General features: G+C 41.6%; 1 protein-coding gene across 1 annotated transcript in view; it reads right to left on the bottom strand.

Annotated features, from left to right (window-relative positions):
• mboat2a (membrane bound O-acyltransferase domain containing 2a) overlaps positions 1 to 21,677 on the bottom strand; it is a gene marked incomplete at its 5' end in the record, with an annotated part of 38,129 nt that overhangs the window by 2,674 nt on the left and 13,778 nt on the right. Inside the window, 11 exons of the mRNA XM_079221230.1 lie at positions 327 to 478; positions 1,261 to 1,393; positions 1,706 to 1,770; positions 1,858 to 1,961; positions 2,462 to 2,654; positions 3,284 to 3,470; positions 4,457 to 4,511; positions 5,927 to 5,982; positions 6,713 to 6,808; positions 11,112 to 11,189; positions 15,108 to 15,253. Of these exons, the coding sequence (XP_079077356.1) occupies positions 327 to 478; positions 1,261 to 1,393; positions 1,706 to 1,770; positions 1,858 to 1,961; positions 2,462 to 2,654; positions 3,284 to 3,470; positions 4,457 to 4,511; positions 5,927 to 5,982; positions 6,713 to 6,808; positions 11,112 to 11,189; positions 15,108 to 15,253 (1,265 nt within the window). The remainder of the gene's footprint in view (positions 1 to 326; positions 479 to 1,260; positions 1,394 to 1,705; positions 1,771 to 1,857; positions 1,962 to 2,461; positions 2,655 to 3,283; positions 3,471 to 4,456; positions 4,512 to 5,926; positions 5,983 to 6,712; positions 6,809 to 11,111; positions 11,190 to 15,107; positions 15,254 to 21,677) is intronic.

The raw sequence follows: 21,677 nt of genomic DNA, 5'->3' as shown, positions 1-21,677 counted from the left end.
CTGCTGTGGTGATCATGTTAGACAATATACGAAGCATCAGCATGTGAGAGTGCAGAATAGCTTTGAGGTGGTGCGATTGACAACGCTGTATTATGCATCACAAGAAGTCATATTTAGGGGTGAGAGGCTAGTTAGGTTTCATATATGAGGATAAAAATAAAAATAATTGGTGTCGGAATAAAAAATAAAAAAATTGCTGATTTAACTGCAGTCTATATTTTCTGTATTGAACTCCGACATTGTGTTTAATGAACTCCAGGGTGTCAACGACAGCTCAAAGCAATATTTCATCAATACCAACTCACTATTCAACCAAACACACAAACCTGTAGAATTTGAGTGAGGGTCCCACAGCGAGTAGGACAAATGGCGCCACTGTGTAGCTGATGGCAATCTGAGTCCCCGCCCACGTGATGACGTCATAGATGCGCTTGTGCGAGTCAGAGCCCAGGAAGTACGGTCTGATGTTATGTCTTACCTGGAAGAGAAGAAAAACATCCCGTGGGTTGAAGTCCCCAACATTATTTTCCATTGAATGACACGAACGCTTCAAATTGCATTCCACTCATTTTACTGAACAGACAAGATGTGAATTGAACCAATTAACCTAGTTCCTGAAATCTTTCATGGCATTTCTGCTTATAATCTGCTCAAGAGTCTCTCTCTCTCGCCTCATAGAAATCCATCTGTGAACATGTTCTTGGTGGGCAGTGGCCAGTAGTTATGTATTTTAACTGTGTCAATGGTCTCCTTGTCCTCCTTTAAATAAAAAGGAAGAAAGTGCCTGCAGGAACTCACCTACACGACAAGTTTACTGTGCGGTCGTTTTAGTTAATCAACCCTTCGCCAGTAGATTATCTAGAATTACTGAGGTAGTTTCCCCCGTGTAGCACCACTCCACTGTCTCCACATAAATATCCTCCTACTTTTACAAGATTAGAGTGAAGAGGTCTGGTTTAGCACAGATTAGTGGTAATGGCCTCACACTTCAACATAAGGCATAATACTTAGGCATTATCCCCTTACTCTCCATCAATGAACCATGCTGTGTGTTTGTGGTTCTGCTAAGTAACAGTGGTAAATCTAAAGAGCTCTTTGACAAAATGTCAACGACAACCCTCAATATCGGGATTCATGTGCTGCAAGAGCTACCGGTAATCTACCACTCAAGAATTATGGTTTTCATCCATTTGGCTTAATCTGGCGAGGAAAATCTCCAACAATGGGTCGTGTAAAGACAAAATCAATGTGTGTACTCACTGCACGTGCAGCCATCGTCATTGCAATGCCAGTGAGGAAGGTCAGGTAGTAGCCGGGGTAGACCCCGTGCCACATGGCCGACAGCACGAAGGTGGCAGCCATGGGGTTGATGTGACAGCGCTCATAGCACACCCTGGGGAACACACATCCCGTGTTCGGGTAAACATAATTAAAAGTAGAAATAAATGAAAGCCACTGGTCAGCATTTGGGAAAAATACACACATGGGTTGTTGACATTCAAATTGATCACATTATGAACTGCAATATGAGCCAGCAATGTTGGTCTTTGTATTTAAATAAGAATACTTTGTGATTTGTATACACTTTATGCTGAAGCTTGAAACTTGAGATATGCAGCATACATTTCAGCAACCCTCTACAGTCAGGACTTGCTCTGACACAACCTGAGCAAAAGGTACATTATTACAACCTGAATACTTTTACCTTTTGAGCCAAAGAGCTGTCTGGATGTTCCAGTTGTCTAGGAACATCTTGAAACTGGTGGCAAACTGAAATTGGACCCAAAACAATACACTTCAGGCGTTAGTTGAAAAAGGACTTTGTGTGAATATAATAGGGCTTAAAAAGAGGCTGACCTCAATGTCCAGAATTCTGAGATTTGATATCAGGTCCCACCGGGGGGAGCCATCTTTGTTGTATCCATTGAAGCCAAATCCGGCAGCGTTGTTGATAGCGTCAGCTGCAGGAGAACGGCAGGATAGAACATTTGTACAACGGCAACAGTGAAGGGTGTGAACAGCTCCATATCCTTTAAATTAGTTTGCGAAGCAATGACAGAAACAAGTATTGCGGCAGTTTTCAATTTCGCACTAGATGGCACTGTTGTGTCAAGAAATACTGTTAAATAAGAGTGTGTGTGGGGTGTGGGGAGTTAGGCTGCAGCTCAACAGACTGCTTTGAAAATAACCAAATTCCTGTAACCAAGGACAGCTCAGTGAGTTAAAACTACATAAAGCAGCAGTACTATACAAAAATTAAAACAAAGCAGTAACTGTATTGAGAGTCAAGCAATTGGAAGAGATGGAGCAGAGTCTTCAGTCAAAGTTAATTATTGACAGAAAAAAGAGGTCTGATTCACCAGCAATCAAATAAAGAGGAAAACAAGTATATAAATGTTCATCTTGTATTTAATATAGAATGGGTGAGAAGAAATGTGTACTCAAGTCACATCAAACTCACCAAGGGTCCAGACAAAGTAATACTTTGGCCTCAGAGCCAGCATGGCCAAGTAAAGGTAGAGGACCTGCAGATGGAAGGGCGTGGAGCTGACGAAGTCGTCGTTGATGGAGCGCTCCACCGGGAGCAGCTGGGACAGCGACATATAGATGGCCAGCGAGATGGCACATGTACACAGCTTGGAGATGACGTCATTCTGGGTGGAAGCGAGAAAAGAGAGTGGGATACAAAGAAGCAGCCTTGTTAAAACCCATTACATCATTTTCAAAAACCACAATAACCACATTAGGAGACATGATGCTTGTACTTCAAAAAGCCAAGTTAGGTTGATTCAAGGTTAATTCAAGTCCTTGAGCATTCTCTCATGTTTTATATTCAGCAACGTCTGTTCTCCACTCTGTTCCTTTATCTTCTGAGATGAATACACACTCTTGGCGTGTAATTAAATTATTAATGTATTATGCAGGAAGAAAACAGAAATAACCTTGAGGTTTAGACGTTTGCGTCATTAAATTCTCAACAATGTCTCAGTTTTTGTTTCTCTAAAAGGCAACTGAACGCACTGTGATTACCCTGCACCCCTTCAAACGGCTCCACTGCTGCATGGGCCTTTTCCAAGCATTACCCAAAAAGCGCTTAAAAAGAGAACTGCATAGTTTAACATCCTATTTTGCAATATCCTAACCACTCATTCAAGTACTTTCTTTGAGGATTTTAAAGCCTTCCAGGATGTTTTCACCCACCACAGCACAACATGTAGGTCTATTTCACCACAGTGTTCTGCAGGCTTCACACAATGAATGCACTTCTATTCAAGTGTCGTACCTTGGACGAGGGTTCTGTCTGCTTGTACTTCCCGTTCTCCTTGCCGTTGGCGTTCTCCTGGTGGCGCGGCTGGTAGCAAGTGCCTTCGATGAAGGCCATGTAGTCGTTGTATGAGCAGGTGGGCCCTGCCAGGATGCCCATGAAGTTACAGTTGTAGCTCAAGTACTCCAGCAAGCTGGGCATCCGCCTTAATGGTCACAGGGAAGAGACAAGAGCATTGGCTTCGGGGGAGAGCGGAAATCAGAAGTTGTTTTCATGTAGTACCGTGCCCAACCCTTCCATCTAAAATACAGTCAAATAGGACAACAGACCAAATTCCAAATGTTGAAATAGCTTCCTTTTATTTCCACTAAGACACCACAATGCTCTATTCCAGTGAACTGTCCACGACCAGAGGGAGGGCCTGAGTGCTTTCAGACTCTGAAGGGTCTGTGGTCTCTTATCCTTCCTTGCTGAATTTAATCTGCCGGGTGAAGCAGCAGTCTAACTGTCTGAAAGGGAGCTCCTGTTTCTACTGCTAATTCCTCACCTTCCCAGTAGCCATCTGAGATTTAGACTTGGGAGACTCGGCTGATTTAGAGTATGTTTATGTTCATGAAATGCAGCTTTGATGCATATCTGGGACCTTACCGGTAAACTGGCTACCTCAGTCTTTCATGCATTTGCTGTGTTTTACAGATGTTCAGTGGATTTCTAAGCTGTGGAATTCTGCAAAAGATTCTGCAAAGATTGTCTCAAAATGCAAGTCCTGCTCTCTCTCTTATCTCTGTTATTTGCAGCGATGTAATCACACATTAACTCCCTGTTAGCTTACAGTAGCAACTCATCTACCCACTCAAATCCTGCTTTCTTACACTGTTTCAGCTGCGCTACCACCTCCAATAGTAACCATCAGGGAAAGGAATCTGCAGTTGTAATGCAGGACAGATGGACGGCCGGACATTCCTCCAATACAGTTCACATGAGAGTAGGGAATGTGTGGTTTCCTAGATACCGAACAACTGCTTGACAACAACAGAGAGAGCCTGCAAAGGGGGGGGGGGGGGGGGGGGGACATGTGTTGATTTCCTATTCCTATTCATGCGAGTTCATCAACTCTAATTTAAGATCATGTGACTTTTTAAATTGCGAACCCATCACCTGAAGCATTAAAAACATACCTGAGTCACATACCTGATAGCTAGGTATTTCTGACTGGGAGTCAGCTGCCCCTCTCGCTTCGTCAAACCTACAGACAGACACAGAGATATACATGTCCCATTATCTATGTAAATCACACCTGCAAATTATACTCCAAAAAAAAAAATCAAAAAGGAGGATAATAATAGCATAGAATACACAGACGTGCACAACGTGTATTCTGGTGAAACTCTGAATTTCACAGTAATGACAAGTGTTGTCTCTCAGGGTTTGCAGGTATACCAAACCAAAGCTACCCAGTGCCGGGGCGCCTGGGTAAATTTGCTTTAATCAGTCTGCTCTATATTTATAAAAGAGACCTGCGGCTTTGCAACTCATTAAACTGCACAGTCGTGGCCCTTTTTTGGCATCGTGGGGTACATGTTAGGTTGAGTGTACGGCTCATGGTGCAAGGCTGTGATTAGCGACAAGGCCACAATTAAACCTCTGAACCCAATCAAATGAAGGAAAAGATGATTCGTGGAGCAGCGTCACTGTGCCTTTAATAACTCTGTAGTCTTGAGAGCTGTGTGTGTGCATGTGCGTGTGTGTGTGTGTGTGTGCGTGCAGCAGGCAGGTATCAGGGTGGGACAGTTCTCTTGAGTATGGGGATTACGGTCTTAGTTTCTCATAAGACTCACAGTTGTAGAAGAAGAAGAAGAAGAAGAATCAGTGACCTGAAAAAAAAATGTTTTGGCTACACATGCATGCACCACCAACACACACCAATACACACACTGCTATTAGAGAGTATCCGGAGGGGACTTAATTCTCCAAGTGCAAACTAAAAATGTATGACAGACACTCATCATCCTCTCATTCTTTAAGCCTCTCGTGTTACAGTACTTAATCACACTTGTTTATTTTAACCTCTATGTCCATCTCTATGTATGTATTGCTCATTAGCTCATTTTCAGTTGTGGCTACCAACAACTTCAGCATTAGCACGGCACATGAGGTCAACTACATACACAGTACATTGGTTTATATTTAGCTAATAATAAATGGTTAAAGCATTGCTATCCAATGTTAAACTGTATGCAGCCTAGTAGTTATAATGGTTGATGTTAAAATGGATGATCCAGAAGGGATGCAAGGTTCGGGTCAGGATAGCCTTTTGGTCAGGGGACGAAGGGCAGATAAGCACAGAGGAAGTGCATGCGCAGAATCGGGCACGCATTCGTTCTAGCATCAACCAGTTCAACTCAGCTTGTGTTTTAAATCGCCCATTAAATTGACACACACACACACAGCCAGCGAGAGAGCATACTTGGTCATTGCTTCATTCAAAAACGGTGTTTATGCCGTCTGGGACACTAGTTCATTGTCAGAGCCGACTACATGATCGGAAAAGGTGGCCATGTGATCTGTTTGGAACCTCAAAAGAGAACTGAACCACTTTAATTTCACTTACACTTTCTCACACACACACACTCACACACGACACTTTGAGGCTTGTCTTACCATCGTGTATTTCAAACGCCAAACAGGTAATCTTCTGTGTTATAACCATCATGGGCCTGATAAAGCGCATCAAATGAAAAAAAAACTCATGTTAATATTGAACATTTCAAAACCACTGCACTCATGTTAACAGACAAGCAGCTCATCACAGAGTTTTGTCTGAAAAATATATGTTTACATGCCTAACCTTTAGTTTGATTTTTTTCTTTTTAAATGAGCACATATTGAAGTTTTGGTGGAATCATGTAACTACCGGTTTTAGATGCTAATTCACCCACAATGGAAAGTTTCCTTTAGAATAATTGCAGACGGTTTTAAACTTCCTGTCGCTATTCTTTCAAGTTCTTCTTCTCGAATGTTGTATGTTCTAGAGAGATTTCCTGGTCTCTTAACGAAGAAGACATTTTCGACCATCCGTACGAAGCACATTTCGCTATAAGGATCACACTGATGTTCAGGAAAGCATGAATTTTCAGACGAAGGGCAATGGTAGTTTAGAGAGGGAAATCTCTGGCCTCGCAGTGGCAGTATGGGATTGCATTGGGTTGCCTAGCAGCTAGCCGCCCCCACCGTGCTGCGAGTGCAGTCTGCCTGCTTGGATTGTCAGACTGGGTAGTTGAGTCATAGCCAACGTTCCCCTGACTCATACTGGTAACTTCTGTTTTGGGGTTTTAAGCTTTGTACTCCATATAGCATTCTTATTCAAATTAAGACCAATGGAGGTCTTTTGTTTTTTAATTAAGAACCTGAAAGATTACAAAGAGCTCTGGTCTTAATGTGGCTTACCCAGTGAAATCTGCAGAGTACATGCCGTAGTCGAACACGTAGACTCGTGTGATCTGACATGATATCAGGTAGCCAAGCGTCACAATAAAGCAGTACCTGGGCAGAAAAAGGAAGAAAAACAGAAATTAGAGAGATAAATGACAAATAAATAAATTACAGTCTATCTTCTTACACAACTTTTTTTCAGTGATGTACCCTCTGGGAAATATTTTGTACTCTCTAACCAGCACAATGCATTTTGGGTTGGAAAAAAAATGTATAATACACAGCCCTGTGCCATCGGTGTCTGATTTAATATAGAATATATACAATTCTGTTTCTGAACTTACACTTACATTTGATTGAATATGTATTAAATAAAATGTAAAGGATCTTTAAATGGATGATAATTTTAAATATATATATACATTTTTAAATCTCACGTAACCCCTGGAGTGCCTTGACGTACACCCAGGGGTACACGTACCCCCATTTGAGAACCACTGTTCTAACATAATTTGACTCTACAGGCAGGGCATTTTAATGCATTTATCTTTTAATCTGATAATTCTTCCTTTGTTCTCATATGTGTTTTTTTTGTTAAAGTACAGTAAAAAAAAAAAAACGAGGCCTGGGCCAACACAGCACAAAGGGAAGGGAGAGGGATTGAGGGAGTCAAACATTGGACAAAAGAGCAGAGGAGGCTCCAATACCGTGTCAGGGTCAGTGGTTGAAGACAGAGGACAACTAAAGCCTGTTGTACAAAGCTGTTGCTGAGTCAGCCCAAGTCAAAACTAGCTAGCTAGCTAGCCCTCCTTTGCTGCCAACAATAAGAGGATTGTGCCGCTACGTGAAGGAACACAAAACAACAGCTCGAGCGAGGCCGCGTTGCCGATAAGAGACAACGGGATCTCTTGATTCTGAGAGCCTACTGTGTCTGCCGTCCAAGACGCAGCCAAGACATCATCCGATCTCTACTGCCAAACATTTATTACACTGAATAAATTTAACCTGTCACACGTATGCTCTATGAATTATTTTCAAACCTTTCAAGATCTTTCTCAGTCTCTAAAAACTCGGAAGATGACACACTACTATCATTCACAGAAACCCCAGAGGAGCAACTGTGTAGAGGAGATAATTATAATGCAATTCTGTTATGTGCTCCGAGAGTCCTGCGTTTGTATCCAACCCACACTTGGCATGTTTTCAGTGTACGCATTATTGTTCAGAATCTTGCTTCAATGGGAGAATACATGGCCCTTTACAAAGGCCTCCCCACACCCAGACCAGCCCAAATGTGCTCCATGGATACAACCAGCAACACTAGTTCACTGTTTTTAGTCGTTTTTAATAGATCATTCTTCTTCTTTAAAAAAATTATAATCAAAAGACGAGGAACAAAGATCCACAGACGTTGAGATTATGTATCATGCGCACCATCAGTTTGGCTATAGGGCGCACCTTCAAAGAGCTTTCTGTACTGGACAACCTAAATGGTATTTATGTTGCCTTTTGCCTTGTTAGAGATGTGAAATAATAGCAGTGTCCAGAAACAACAGAAGACAGTTTATGAGAAAATATGAGAATGAATAAAGTAACATAACTGCACAGTGATTTGAGCAGGTTTCAAAGATAAAAGCTCATTTCATCAGTATCCTCTCAGGTTCAACTTAAGAACTAAAGAGGGGAAACAGACCGTCACAAAATCTTTTTAACACGGTTAGCATAACTGTCTCAAATGTCCAAAACCGACGAGGCAAAAATACAAGTGCATACACAGGAAGTTCTTTTCCCCGTTCACTGGTGTGTAATACACTTGGGGAAAGAAACACCTGAACAAAAATCCTGCCTATGGACTCGGGTGTCTTGCTACACATTGGGCTTTACTTAAGTCAACATTTTCTTGAAGCAGGTGAAATTATCCTGCTTCAGATCAGTCCAGCGCCGTCAAGACAAGGTGAACAAAGTGTATGATTTGCATTAAAATCAGCAGTAATACCAACAATAATACCGCCGACAAAGACCAACACCAGATTGCATGACTCAGTCAACTAGACATTTCAGTGGTGCAAGAAAGCTTTATACCTGTGTGACAAGGAGCCACACAGGTATAGATACACACTGCACATGAGGCAATGAAAAATCTGTCTATTAATAAATGTCTGAACACCCCTAGACCTCTCTCTAAGGCTGTGTACACATAATAAATGCCTGGAGGCACGCTTCAAATGCAGACGCAGATCCAGAGGAAATTTTCCATCTGTTCAGCATGCGACAGAGTCAGTAATTTGCACACTTATTACCGCCAGGTTCACAGGCAGGCTTTCACACCAAAACTAATATGCATTCTAATTAATTGCATGCTTATGCTAACAGATAGAATACATCCTCTCCATTTCATCTTGAACTCGGGCCCTCCTGAGGTGGGAGCTGGTGGAGCTGATGTCCCAGGACCTGGAAGAACCTCAGATAGCTCGATAACATTGGGTTATCTATTCTTCAGGGAGAACCGGAGGTGAGATTTGAACAGTACTCAGTCTGTTTTAATATCTGTCAACAGTCGTATGTTAGCCAACGTCAGCCTCAAGGGTTAGATTGTTTTTTTGGCGTTGCTTGGAAACCGCATGAGATGCCTGCCTCTCTCAATGGTTGTTGTTGTCCCGCTTGGTAAGCACTGATGTAATCATCCAGATTTTTACTTCTTATTATCAAACATATCTTTCCACTGATTTCTGCTGTATGTCTTGTAAATTACGGCTTCTTTCTTTTTCTTTTCCCGCTTGTACTAAGCTAGCTACAACCAGTAGACATGTCATGGGGGGGGGGGGAGGGGCAAATAGACATTGATTCATTTTAAGAGTCAAAAGCCCAAACGTTTGAGAGCCACTGACCTAGAAAAATAATAACTTGCCATGCTACACATTTGCTGAAGCCAATAGAAAATATCCTTAAGAAAACCAAGCAAGATAGGTCATAGAGTACAATAATCACTTGAAAAGACTATTTACATCAAGCCTGATAGCACATATCGACTTATTTCTTCAGCAGTCTGATTCATTATAATTGTATAATGGTTCTTATTCTGTATTAATTGAGGATGGCACTTGCATTACATCCTTCTAACGATTTTGCCGTCAACCAGCAGGCTGTGCAGCGTTCAGTAGGTAAGCATCTAGAAGAGCATTCCCTGCCTGCTCACCACAGGAGAACTGTCAAAGAGAGTGAGGGAGCAGTAAGAGGGGAAGAGTCAGAGATCCGAGAGAATAGCATGAAATATGATGCCTCGCCGCTGAACAAAGTGGTCGGGTTGAGCCACACCGAGCCGGTGTTCACATTCACAGCCGGTCGCATAGTCCAGAAAAAGAGCTTTTAGCGACTCCATAAAGCTGTCACACTGCACTCACTCGCTCGCCCCTGAGGGTCGGGTATCTGAGCGAGAGAGCAACAAATAGAGAATACAAGCCCTGCCCCAGTGCACCGGCCCTGGGAGTGTTCAGGTCATGTTCCAAAAGTGGAACAAGTCTCAAGTGTTATTGGAGGTAAACGAGTGTATAGCGAGCATTATAGTGAATCATTCCATCTCTACTGAGCAGGAGTATCAATATCAAGGCGTACAGCGTGTATGTTAATACTGTAAAGTAGACCAACATGTAAACAATAGACAGCTCGGGCTTACTGTTTATTCTTTTTACAGTGATCATGGAAATAACCAAACAGGGACAAACAAATAATACAAATAAAAAAGGGAAAGAACCACAGTTCTAACTATCTATGCAACCTTCTCATGTGTCGTTCAGAGAGCAAAGGCCATGGGTTAAACAGTGAGTCACAAAAAAGCACACGGCCTCAGTTAAATCACAACCTTCTGCTGGAATAATAATTCATTTGTTATGCAAAACCCGAGGCAGTGGGTTCAACGCTCTCTGCAAACAGGAAAATGTCAGTGCGCCCTGCCTCTCCTCCTCTTCGCCCCCAAGCTGCACCTTTATCCAGGGGTGGGGGTGGGGAACGCGATGACGGTGTGTTGGTTTGGCTTGGGCAAATGCCAGCGTTTATTTTTTGTTTCACACGAGCTGCAGTACAAGGGAGCAGCTTATCTCTCTAGATACGCAAGGGACAGAACAGCACCTTAATGCTGTGTGCAGAGGGTTAAACCTCCAGGAATAATGCAAGGTGACTTCTGGTGTGAAACACTACCATATGTTTAAAGCCATATTATAGTCAGGATGAACTTGGTTTACTGGCTTTGACACATGTCTTTGTCATGCTTCCACTTGCCCTTTAGAGGTGTGTTATTGTGGGAAATGATGACATACATCAATACAATTGTGTATGTATCTGACACTTCCAGGAACCATGAGGCCAATAACCTTGGCTGTTTCTTTATCAAATGTTGTATTTTAATTGGGGCACTTACTTGTGCATGTGCTCCAGGCCAGCGAAGACCATCACACTGTAGGACAGACCGCTCTGCACCAGAAAATGGAGGGAATACCTGTGGAGAGACGGACGCTACAAATTACTTTACTGATCTCATATTATACTTTTAACATTTTCATGGTTTGTCATTTACTGGAGGAAAAAAAAACTTCCTTCAAACACACGCTCCTTCCTGATAATATACCATTAGACCACATACTGTTATTTTATTACCATCCACACCGTGCTTCGTCATCCCAAACGGTCATTAGAAAGAGGAAGCAACAGCATTATGCAACCAGCTCCACCATCGGTCATGTGAAGCCAGACCTTTGTAACCAGTAATGTGTCATGTGCAGTCACAGGGCAGGACAGTGACGATCACCATCGCACTACGGTCATAATTGATTCCCATGCCTTCTAGCTGCAAGCTTCCTTACATGGCACCATTACAGTGACATGTGCATGAACGGGTGTATATGTGTGTGTGTGTGTGTGTTGGTCTAACTCTTGTCCACCTTTCTCCCTTCCCGTGAAGCACACACACGCACAAACTCAACAGCAGCTACCAGATGGGTCTTTGAAGGGCGCAGTGTGTAGTGCTACCGACGTCAGGCCCTCCAGGAGAGGAGAGATGCCACACTGTGTTAGTAGTGAGTCAACAAAGAGAGCAAGGGCATCAAGGGTTGGCAGGGAACAGGGGAGCGCAAGCTGGGGGAATTAAAGAACTGCTCAGCAAATAAAATGGTTAAGCATACAGTGATATCTGATGAAGGGGGAGGAAATATATATCTCAAGACGTTAACTTCTGACGGTTAGCCCGGGATGTATCAAACAGACATGATCTGTACGCATGTCCACGAAAGCTCAAATGAGCTCAGGCCCCATTGACAGAGGAAACATTTCAATTGTTAATTAGTTTTCTCCAGCGACATTCAGAAACAAGCGCGCGCGTCTGACAGAGAGGGAATACATCCTAAAATAAACCAACGCGCTGCAGCATCTGTGAGGCAGATCCTCTGGGGCTGCAGCCAGGTGCCCTCTAAGAAACAACCGTGGGTGTGCAACGAAAGCTTAAAATATTGTGTGTGCGTGTGTATAAAAGGGTTCAAATACAAGTGGGTGCAAAGATGCATTCATGCATTTCCCAAGAGCAAGCTGCACTGGCAGAAGCTGTTTGGGATCTTATAAACAAGTAGTTACTGTGACCTTCCTAATAAGAAGTTTATCAAATAATTGCATCTGTCTTTTTTAACCAATCTCTGGTTTAATATCAATTATATAGTTTAGTATTGTAAGCACACTATTATTCCTGTAATTAGTGTCCAACTTGAGATACTTGGCTTAGAGCACGGCGCCAAACACAATAATTACCATATACTGTGTTAAATGTATCTGCTTATAGATATTTAAAGAAGCTTGTACTCTTTTAATTGCTTTTGTACATAAAACGCTTTGGCAGACTTTCACAGACGTATATTTATTGATTGTTTGGCCCATTTGATCAAAAAGGATGGCAAGATGTTGGATGTATTTCTCAAATTGAAGATTGATCTGAAACAAAAGTTAGGAGGTACATCATTTCATTTTTTGTGCATTTCAAATGGGAATTGTTGTGATGGGTTTGGTTTTCGCCTGTACAGAAGAACATGATGTCCCTTTCCTTTCCGGTGCAAAGATGTTTTCCACAATATGAGTTTTGTTGCCCAAAAAAACAAAAAGTGCCCATTCACAGCCCAGTGAATACAGAACAGTTTGTCATCAGACTTAGTCTCAGTTCCTTTTTTTTTTTAAGCACATATTTTGTATTTCTGTAGTTGTGGTGATGATTTCTGATTGCAGGTATTGGCAGACAATTTTCATAATCCCATAATACCAATTTACAGTATGGAGGAGCCGATTGGTACTGACATCTCCACCGCTATTTAATCTTTCACGTCTACTTGATACTTATTTTTCTCATGTATTCATGAAAAAAATGGGGTAAGGAAGAAAGGCATTGTAAACATTTACCATTACACTACAGAAAAAGGTATCGTAGTGAATAGTTTATTTAATGGATTCAAACATTTGAAACTGGAAACATACTTGCATGAGGACAGGACCAACCTCTTTTTAATGTGACTTTATTTTAAACAATGAGTGATGTGTATAATAAGTGAGTCTCTTGTGTGACACTGGCATGCCACGTTTAAACCAGAAGATAGTCCGGAATGAATTCTACTCCATCACCTCTCCCAGCCATAACAAATAAAATGGACCGGAGCCAACTGTCTGTTGCATCACGTACATGAACTGTCTGGTGAGGTGATCAAATGGAACCTTATCAGCCATTACCCAAGGACCAGGTAACATTTCACCTGGTTAGCATTTCCCCTCTATCTAGATGTCTGGCTAATGTTTACGAGGTTTGCCATCTCACTCACACACACACACACACACACACACAGGCAGTTTGAGAGGCACTCTGCCAGAGGTACAGTGGGTTGTCTATTACAGGGCAATAGCTTTATAATTGGATATCCGTTACTGCTCGATCGACCCATTTGCTTTGGCGAGGATGAAGAGAATGAGGACAGGGTGAGGAAGGATGAGGGGAAGGGCAGTGAGGGGGACGGCAGAACGAGGACGATGGTAAGGAACAAACGAGGAACAGGGTGTAGGATGATGACAGGAGAACAAAGCAGAAACTCAATAGAGTGACGAATAATCTAAAAATGAGACAATTCATGTCAAAGCTTTGCATGTTAAAACTATTACTTCAAACAACTATCACCAATTAATATAATGAATCAATTAAAGTAAAAGATAATTGGCAGATTAATTGATAATGAGAATAATTATTGTTGCTCTACTAAAAAAAACTCAGTTACTCTATTAATCCCTTCATGTTCATGTTGTTCAGTGATGTACACATGTTATTACCACAAAATGACCAACCAAAGACAAACTGTATGAATAATGTCAGTGATCCATTTCAGACTGTAAAGAAATATTAGTTAATGATTAATTAACACTGAATTTCAAAGCACTCTATTAAGCACTTCAATCAAATCCACATTAAATTACACAATTAGCCTATTTCTTAATGCATATTTATGTTCCATTATTCTGTTTAAAATGTATTACTCATTACAAAAATCTAACTATTTCATTTCAAATAAGTAAAATAAATAATAATAATTAGACATTATAAATGCAACATGCCCTGATATTTATTTTTCATTTGCCGAATGTATCAGTTCACTGCCTTATCCACACGTTCTGCTCAGGTAACATACTTATTACACAATGTGTGCAGTCTGTTTTCCATCCAAATCCAATGAGCGGTTGCTCTCATGAGCTGCTGGTCCTTACACATGTGAAGCAGAGTTCACACATTTAGCGTCTTAGCATGCTGCTAATGCAAGCAAGCCGGGGAAACGTCAGCTTTGGGGTTCCCTCTACGTCAGCCCACTCTGGAAGACCAAATTGAGTGCAAATATGCCATTTACATTTCTGTCTCCTCAGATTCAGCTTTCGTCCCATGACTATATAGCAATGGCCTTTATGCAGTGCAGTTACAAATCCTTTTTGCCAACAGGGTGTGACAAAAACAATACACATAATGTAAAAAAAGTAATTTTCAATATTATTTATTCTGCCTTTTTTGGTTAATGAATAAACACAAAATAGTGAAAAATCTTAATGCAGTGTGCAGAAGTGCACACTGCATTAAGCTTCATTATGTAACATTTACTTTCATTCCATAACATTACATGACATGTCATACCCCAATAACCGAACCATAAGATTAACAACATCCTTTCAAACAATCCAGCAGCATAGTTATGTATTTACAATAGCATGAAATTGGGACATGTTCCACAGTCTGCGGCAAAGTGATCCCACTAAAATAATATTGAAGGAATAAATTCTGAGAAAGTAAGAAGGGAAGGAAGGAGGACAGTGATGACAAGAAAAGAGCTGCGGGCTAGACAGAGGAGTGACTCACCAGCCAAAGCAGAAGAGAGCCAGGTAGAAGCCCAGCAGAGTGGCCACCACATGTCTGATGAAAGGACTGGTCTTACTGGGGTGGAGGTAGAGCCGGAACCACACTGCCATTAGCAGGGCGAACAGCTGACATGCCACAAAGTTAACCTGCACGGAGGGACAGAAAACAACAGTAAGGTTACAGATGAAATCAGATCGGAATCCAAAAAGTCTGCTGGAGCAGGGCCTATGCCACGGTCTAGTACAGAGGATATTAGCAGAATTGTGAATGCACAACAAGAAATATGATAATTAATAAAGGATATTATTATGAAGGATTTCTAATTGTATGCATATTAAGGTCACTGTTGTTAATACTGTATAATGATTAATGCAGGGGTGTCAAACTCATTTTAGTTCAGGGGCCACATTCTGCCCATTTTGATCTCAAGTGGGCCGAACCAGTAAAATCATAGCATAATAATGCATACATAATGACAATATTTCTCTATGTTTAAATCATTGGTGAAGATTTTTGGATGATAAACCCTATTTTAAAAAAGGTATTTCTACAATAAACTAGAAACATAAAGACCAAAAGTTCAGACATCAGCCCACTGTTAACCTGCCTGGGCTCTCCTCTGCAGATTCCCTCGCAGTTGAGTAATATGTGTAGTAATGTCAGAAATCTAATCAATTGTGACTCTGGGTCAATGGATAGCATGCCTGTTTTTCATATCAGTGGCTCGAGCCCCAGTTCAGCTTTTTTTTTATGCAATTTTAACAATTATCCCGCGGGCCGTATGTTCGACACCCCTGGATTAATGTATGAATGGATGTTAGACAAAGTTGCATATTGACTGTCACTTTAAGGAATTGTAGTTCTCTTGTTCACCTGAGGTGGCGGAGCTGAACATTGACTTTTGAGATCACAGAATCAACCTGTCTCAAGAAGAGGAGGTAAAAGAAGCATAGCTCCGCCCCTGAAGCTGCAGGCCAATGAACATGGAGATAACTGGAAAGGTGTTATAATAGGAGTTATTAACCAATGGAAGGGCTTTAAGCTCGGTGAGTGAGAATATATGGCTGGCTGGCTGGCTATTGTATCTAAAAGCTTAACAGAAACTTTAGCTTGCAAACTAACTTATTTCGTCACAATGTTCTTTCTCAAGGTCGTTTACTTTACGATTGCAAAAAAGAAAAACGTGCTAGCAAGTCACGTGTTCTGACTGCTGTACTAATTTTCAAAAGATAAGGTGACTAGAAATGGAAACCATATTTTCAGTTTTGGCAACCAAAAGCTGATGCCAGTCTGGAAACTACTTTCAAAAGTAAGTATTTGTATATAATTTTATAAAGCTGGTAAAGCTGGGGTTGAGACCGTGTTTCATCTCCTAATGTCTCCAAATGGCACCGCAAAGAGGCTTTACTCTAGACAATAGTGAGATTGTACTGGATCCATCATGGGGAGGAGAATGAAAACCTCTCTGTTTGATTGCTAACACTTTATCTCCCCTCATTCTGAACCATATGCAGGAAGATAGAAATGGGGGACATATATATTATGTCCTACTAATCTGATAGGATCGTGACACCCTGTGAATTTGATTATCTTTAAGGCCATTTGATTAATCCACCATCATGACCACGGCCTACCTCTCTGTAGACGGGTTTGTTCAATTATCTCTTGCTGACATCATCGCTGTAGCAGTATGTAATATAGTAGTATATATAATAAACAGTGAAGGGTGCTGTTGATGTTGATGTTGCTATTAAGTAGCCGTGTCCCGTGTGACTGGGCTATCCATCACTCGTCATCAAACTGCACGTGGAGTAATGTTATTAATTAAAAAGCATCGATAGCCGGAGTAAATGAGTAAAATTGAACAACTTGATGCTTCACACACAGTTGTCTCAGCATAGGAAAAGCACATGTCTATCGCCAGATGATGAGTGACAACTTTGTTTGGCTCAATTTCTGGAACTAGAGTAGCATTAAAGAAGGCATGAAATATATACTGGTTCAAGAAAACCAGCTCCTCCTCAGTCCCAGCCGCTATGGCGAAGAACAAGCTACCTAGCTAACTACCCCCAGCCACGCTTTATTGTCCCACTGTCTGTTGTCACCATACCAACTAACAACAATCGCCCTTTTCTTTTGTTCTCATCAAATGAACAAGAAAAACAGTTCAATGTCCATTTGACTCTCTTTCCATTTCTATGACCTTTAATCTCGCTTTACAAATGCAAATACGCACACAGAGATAACACACAAGGCCAATTTGAGTAATTGCAATGCAAGAGCTGTTGATGATGCCACCTCACATTTATGGTCATATATTGGTCACTGACTGTGAACATCCTTTTTAATAAAACCCTGTCTAAATGACAGAGTAGTAAATGACTGATTTGGAACAGAGGAGCAGGAAATGCACAGTAGGCACCGGACTGACTGGAAAAGAACCTCACACTAAATACTGGAAAAGGTGAAACGAACACCCATCCACCAAGAACCCTTCATGTTTGTTTGATGTCCCGTTCAGTGATGCATGTCTGAAGGCACAATGGCCCGTCCATGTATATAGGTCATGTTAACAGATCCGTCTGGTCAGTAAGCAGTGAAGGCTACAGACACCAAGAGCTGCTTCCATTATCTATGGATCCTGCATGATTAATGAGAGAGAAAGAGGGACGGATATAGCCTGAAGTATGTAGGTCCTGTAGTCTGCATGACTAACAGATTAAACAACAAATCATCTGCAGCATTAGCCTGAGTGTATCATATCAGATGGCATTTGGCAGCGAATGTTGGGGTTTTGTATACATAAATACACACACGCACATTAAGCACACTAAGCACAGCCGCTTCAATAACAGGAGCCAGCCTCTTTTGTTCCTTTGCTAAACCAAAAGCAAACAATGGCCAGTCATCATCACAGGCCATTGTTTGTCATCAAGGTGTGCCATTTTAACTGCAAATAGGGTATCTAAATGGTATCTAAAAGCAAACTACCAGTCATCTATTTTGCTGTTGTGGATCAAAGTCAAACAACCCAACACACCTACATATGTGCCAGTACATGTTAGTGATTATACAGACTGGCAGCTACAACATTCAACCATGAACGATCCAGTAAGCAGGCCTAGTTTTAGTCTCCATTGATTTCATCCTCCTCCTGTGAACATCTGAGTGTTGTGCTGATTCACTTTGGCCAATCTCTAGTGGAAGAAATCTGACAAAATTAGACCCAAGTTCAACTGCGAAGGGGCACCCTCCCCCTTTAAAAGTGCTAAAATAAAAAATGATGCCCTGGTAATGACAACGTGTCACATCAAAAAGACTTCCTCTGGCTATCCCTTCTCATGTGAGCCTCTTTTCAAAAAACAGCATTCAGCCAATCCACAGCTTTGGATGTCATTTCACGCTGTGATTACATCAGGCTGCTCTCTTGCTGGTTGGTTGAACGAGAAGCAGACTTGCCAGCCTGTGTGTCTGCACCCAGAATGACTGACTGGCTCATTTGTAAACCACCAAACACATCACACCCATTATAGCCATTGATTTATCAATGTGAGCCACAGAGGCAGAAATAGATGAAAACTGTCAAATATCAAGCTTTTCTTGTGCATATTAATGTCTTCACGGCAGATCAATCAACACATCTTTTAAAGCAAGCCTGTGTTATTGCAATAATCAAAAATAGAGCTTATAAACTTGATGAACTCCATCTTCTGTCCTGAGAGTGTAAACAATCAGACACTCCCTGGCTGTCAACACATTGCTTTGTAATGGAAGGAATTTAATGTAGGAGAGTGGAAGGGCGTGCCAGAGGAACTGTATTGTTCAAGGCAGCAGCAAAGTCAAGCTGTGGGTGAACCGGCGACCTGGAAGCTGATTGTGTGGCAAAAGTTCTGAGTTAGCAATTCATCAACAGTTCATTATCTGTGGTTAAGCTTTCATGTAATATGGAGAATAAAACTGCAGCAGTTGGCTTTTTTAAAGTTTCAACAGTTCAATGATGAAACGTACAAAATGACTGTTCAATAGAGTAAAATCGACCGTGATCTGGAACAAAATTCCACTCCCAAGTGCTCTTTAAAGTTGTTTCAGTGTGTAATAAACAGATACACCGGTTGATAATCAACAGTTTCAATTACACGTTTGCTCAAGGGGACGACATTGTGCCTTTTCACAGTCAGACAAAATTATTTCCATGCATCTCACCACCCGCACAGATGGCTCTTATCAACAAATGCAGATTGGCTACTTGACTATTGAGAGGTTTATGTTTGGTAGGGAGCATTTTTAAGTTGTGTTAAATGTGTTTTCCGTTTCTGTAAATATTGATTTCAGTTGTTGTTTTCACAAAGTTGTTTTTTGTCAGCTCAGTTGGAGAGAATTGCATTTAAAGTAGATGACAGCGTTTCAAAGTATTCAAGGCGACTAAGATGTCAAAGTGTTCAAAGCAGCGAATGCCAAACTAAAAACTTAAATCAGTTTTTTTGAAAGGATATAAATCTACCATTCACAAAATGTTACGATATAGTAGATTGACATTAGAGCCAGAGAAGTAATGCCATAAGTGGAGAAATCACCTGTAAAAGTAAACACAACTGTTTCTTTCGCCTGAGCAGCCGTTATATAAGGAGATCACATGCTCGTCGACTTCCTACATTCCACTCCCAGAGGATTTTACAGCATCCTGGCTGTGATGTTGGTCTCGCATTCAGGATGCCTTCCGCCTAAATGCAAATAATTGTGGGATTTGTAGTAAGCGTTGCCTCATAGGTGCATGCTGCACTTCAACAGTAGAGCTGCAATAATGTTAGATAACGCACTGCATGACAAAAAAACCATGACGACATCTGAAAGTCAACAATATCATTCTTGATATTCGCAGGATTTGTTAAAAGACAAGGCTAAATGTGTTTTCCCCCAAACTGTTGCCAGTGTCGGGATAGTAGTTTACTGAATAAACATTTTGCAATAGGCGAGCGCCTGTGCCAGGGTGCATTGTTTATTCATTCATAATACATGGATCTGCTCTTCCATTATTGATTCACTCTCAAGTAAACCTTACCCTGGGGTACAGCGCTCTTTTTGTTTCAGAATGCAAGGCAGAATATCTGTGGTGCTGCAGAACACTTTGTAAAAGAGCCACAGAAATAAGAAAAGACACTATTTTGGATAAAAGCACTGCAGCAAACCCACTGACATATTTCCCTGGTATAGTCAAATAAACAAAAACACTAAATTAATGTTAGGTGTGGCTGTGGTTCAAACCATAAAAACCCTGCAATTAGTAGCAAACCCAGGCCGGTTGACAAAAAGTTCACTCTCGTCGAATAAACTCCATTAGAGTTTGCTTGGCAGAGGACAGAGATCATTCTTTTTTTCACCTGTGTTTACAAACCCCCGGCGACACAATATTTGCTCAAAAAGCTCAAATAAACCAATCCAAACAAGGCTTCCTGAGGACACACCCTTTAGCTCCAGCCAGAGCGCTTTCCTCCCTCTCCTCTTCGCATCCTCACTTCATCTCAATACCAGACGAGAGTGTATTAGCAGACCAATCACATGTCATGGCGGCGTATATATGGATCCGGGAGACAGACAACATGCAGATGTTTTGATGGGTGGCAGGCGCCAGTGAGCGATTAGCGCTTAAGGGCAGTAAGCTGTCAGGCAGTTCCTCGTGGCACAGGGCTCAGCTCGACTTTGAGAAGCTTCATTACAGACCGACACACACAGGCTGGCAAAGGGGAAGATGCTTAAGGGGGGAGGGGGAGAGGAAGTCATTGTGGATGCGGTGCAAGACAGTGATATGCCAGCTTCCTGAAGTTCATTGTTGAGGGAAATACAGCATGCATGTCTCTTTCTGTGTGTGTGGGGGCGGGGGGGACATGTTCATGTCACGCTCACACCACTTTCAAACTTTTCATTCATCTTTTTTTTTTTTTTTTTTTTTTTTTTTTTTTTAAAAACGTACACCTCCCATTGTTTTCTTCGGTATATCCGTTTGTCCTGAAATTAGCACCCAACGAAGTGGTTTTACTACAAAGTCTAAATGGCACACTGGAGAGCAGCTGCCGCTAGGTTGTGAGGAAAGGAAGGAGTGATGGTGCAGGAGGGAACCGATGATGAGTCATGTTTCCTCTGGGCATTGCTTCCTCTTTCCTTTTCTGTACAAACAAGACCAAGAATCTACAGCCAGGGCTCTTTGAGGCCGTTTGCAAGCACAGCTGTGCTCTGAGCTAAATGCTAACATCAACACGATTAACTCACAATGACAATGCCAACGCGCTGTTGTTTAGCAGGTTTAATGTTTACCATGTACACATTTTAATTTAGAGTATAGCATGCCAGGCATTTGCAAATTAGCGCCACACGCAAAGTACAGCTGAGGCTGAAGGGGATAGCATTAGCTTTGCAGTTATTTGATCGGGAACCAAAGTACTGCATGAATTCAAATTTTGACCTGAACGAGGCACTTGATGAAGAGTCAAGGAATTACATATATTTTTTATGCTTGAAATATCTGGAGCAAATTTCACTGCAATCCGTCCAAAAGTTGTCAGGCTATTTGATTCA

Source organism: Taurulus bubalis, assembly GCF_910589615.1.
Source record: "Taurulus bubalis genome assembly, chromosome: 1".
NCBI classification, from domain to species: domain Eukaryota; kingdom Metazoa; phylum Chordata; class Actinopteri; order Perciformes; family Cottidae; genus Taurulus; species Taurulus bubalis.
This window is presented reverse-complemented; position numbering and strand designations above follow the sequence as displayed.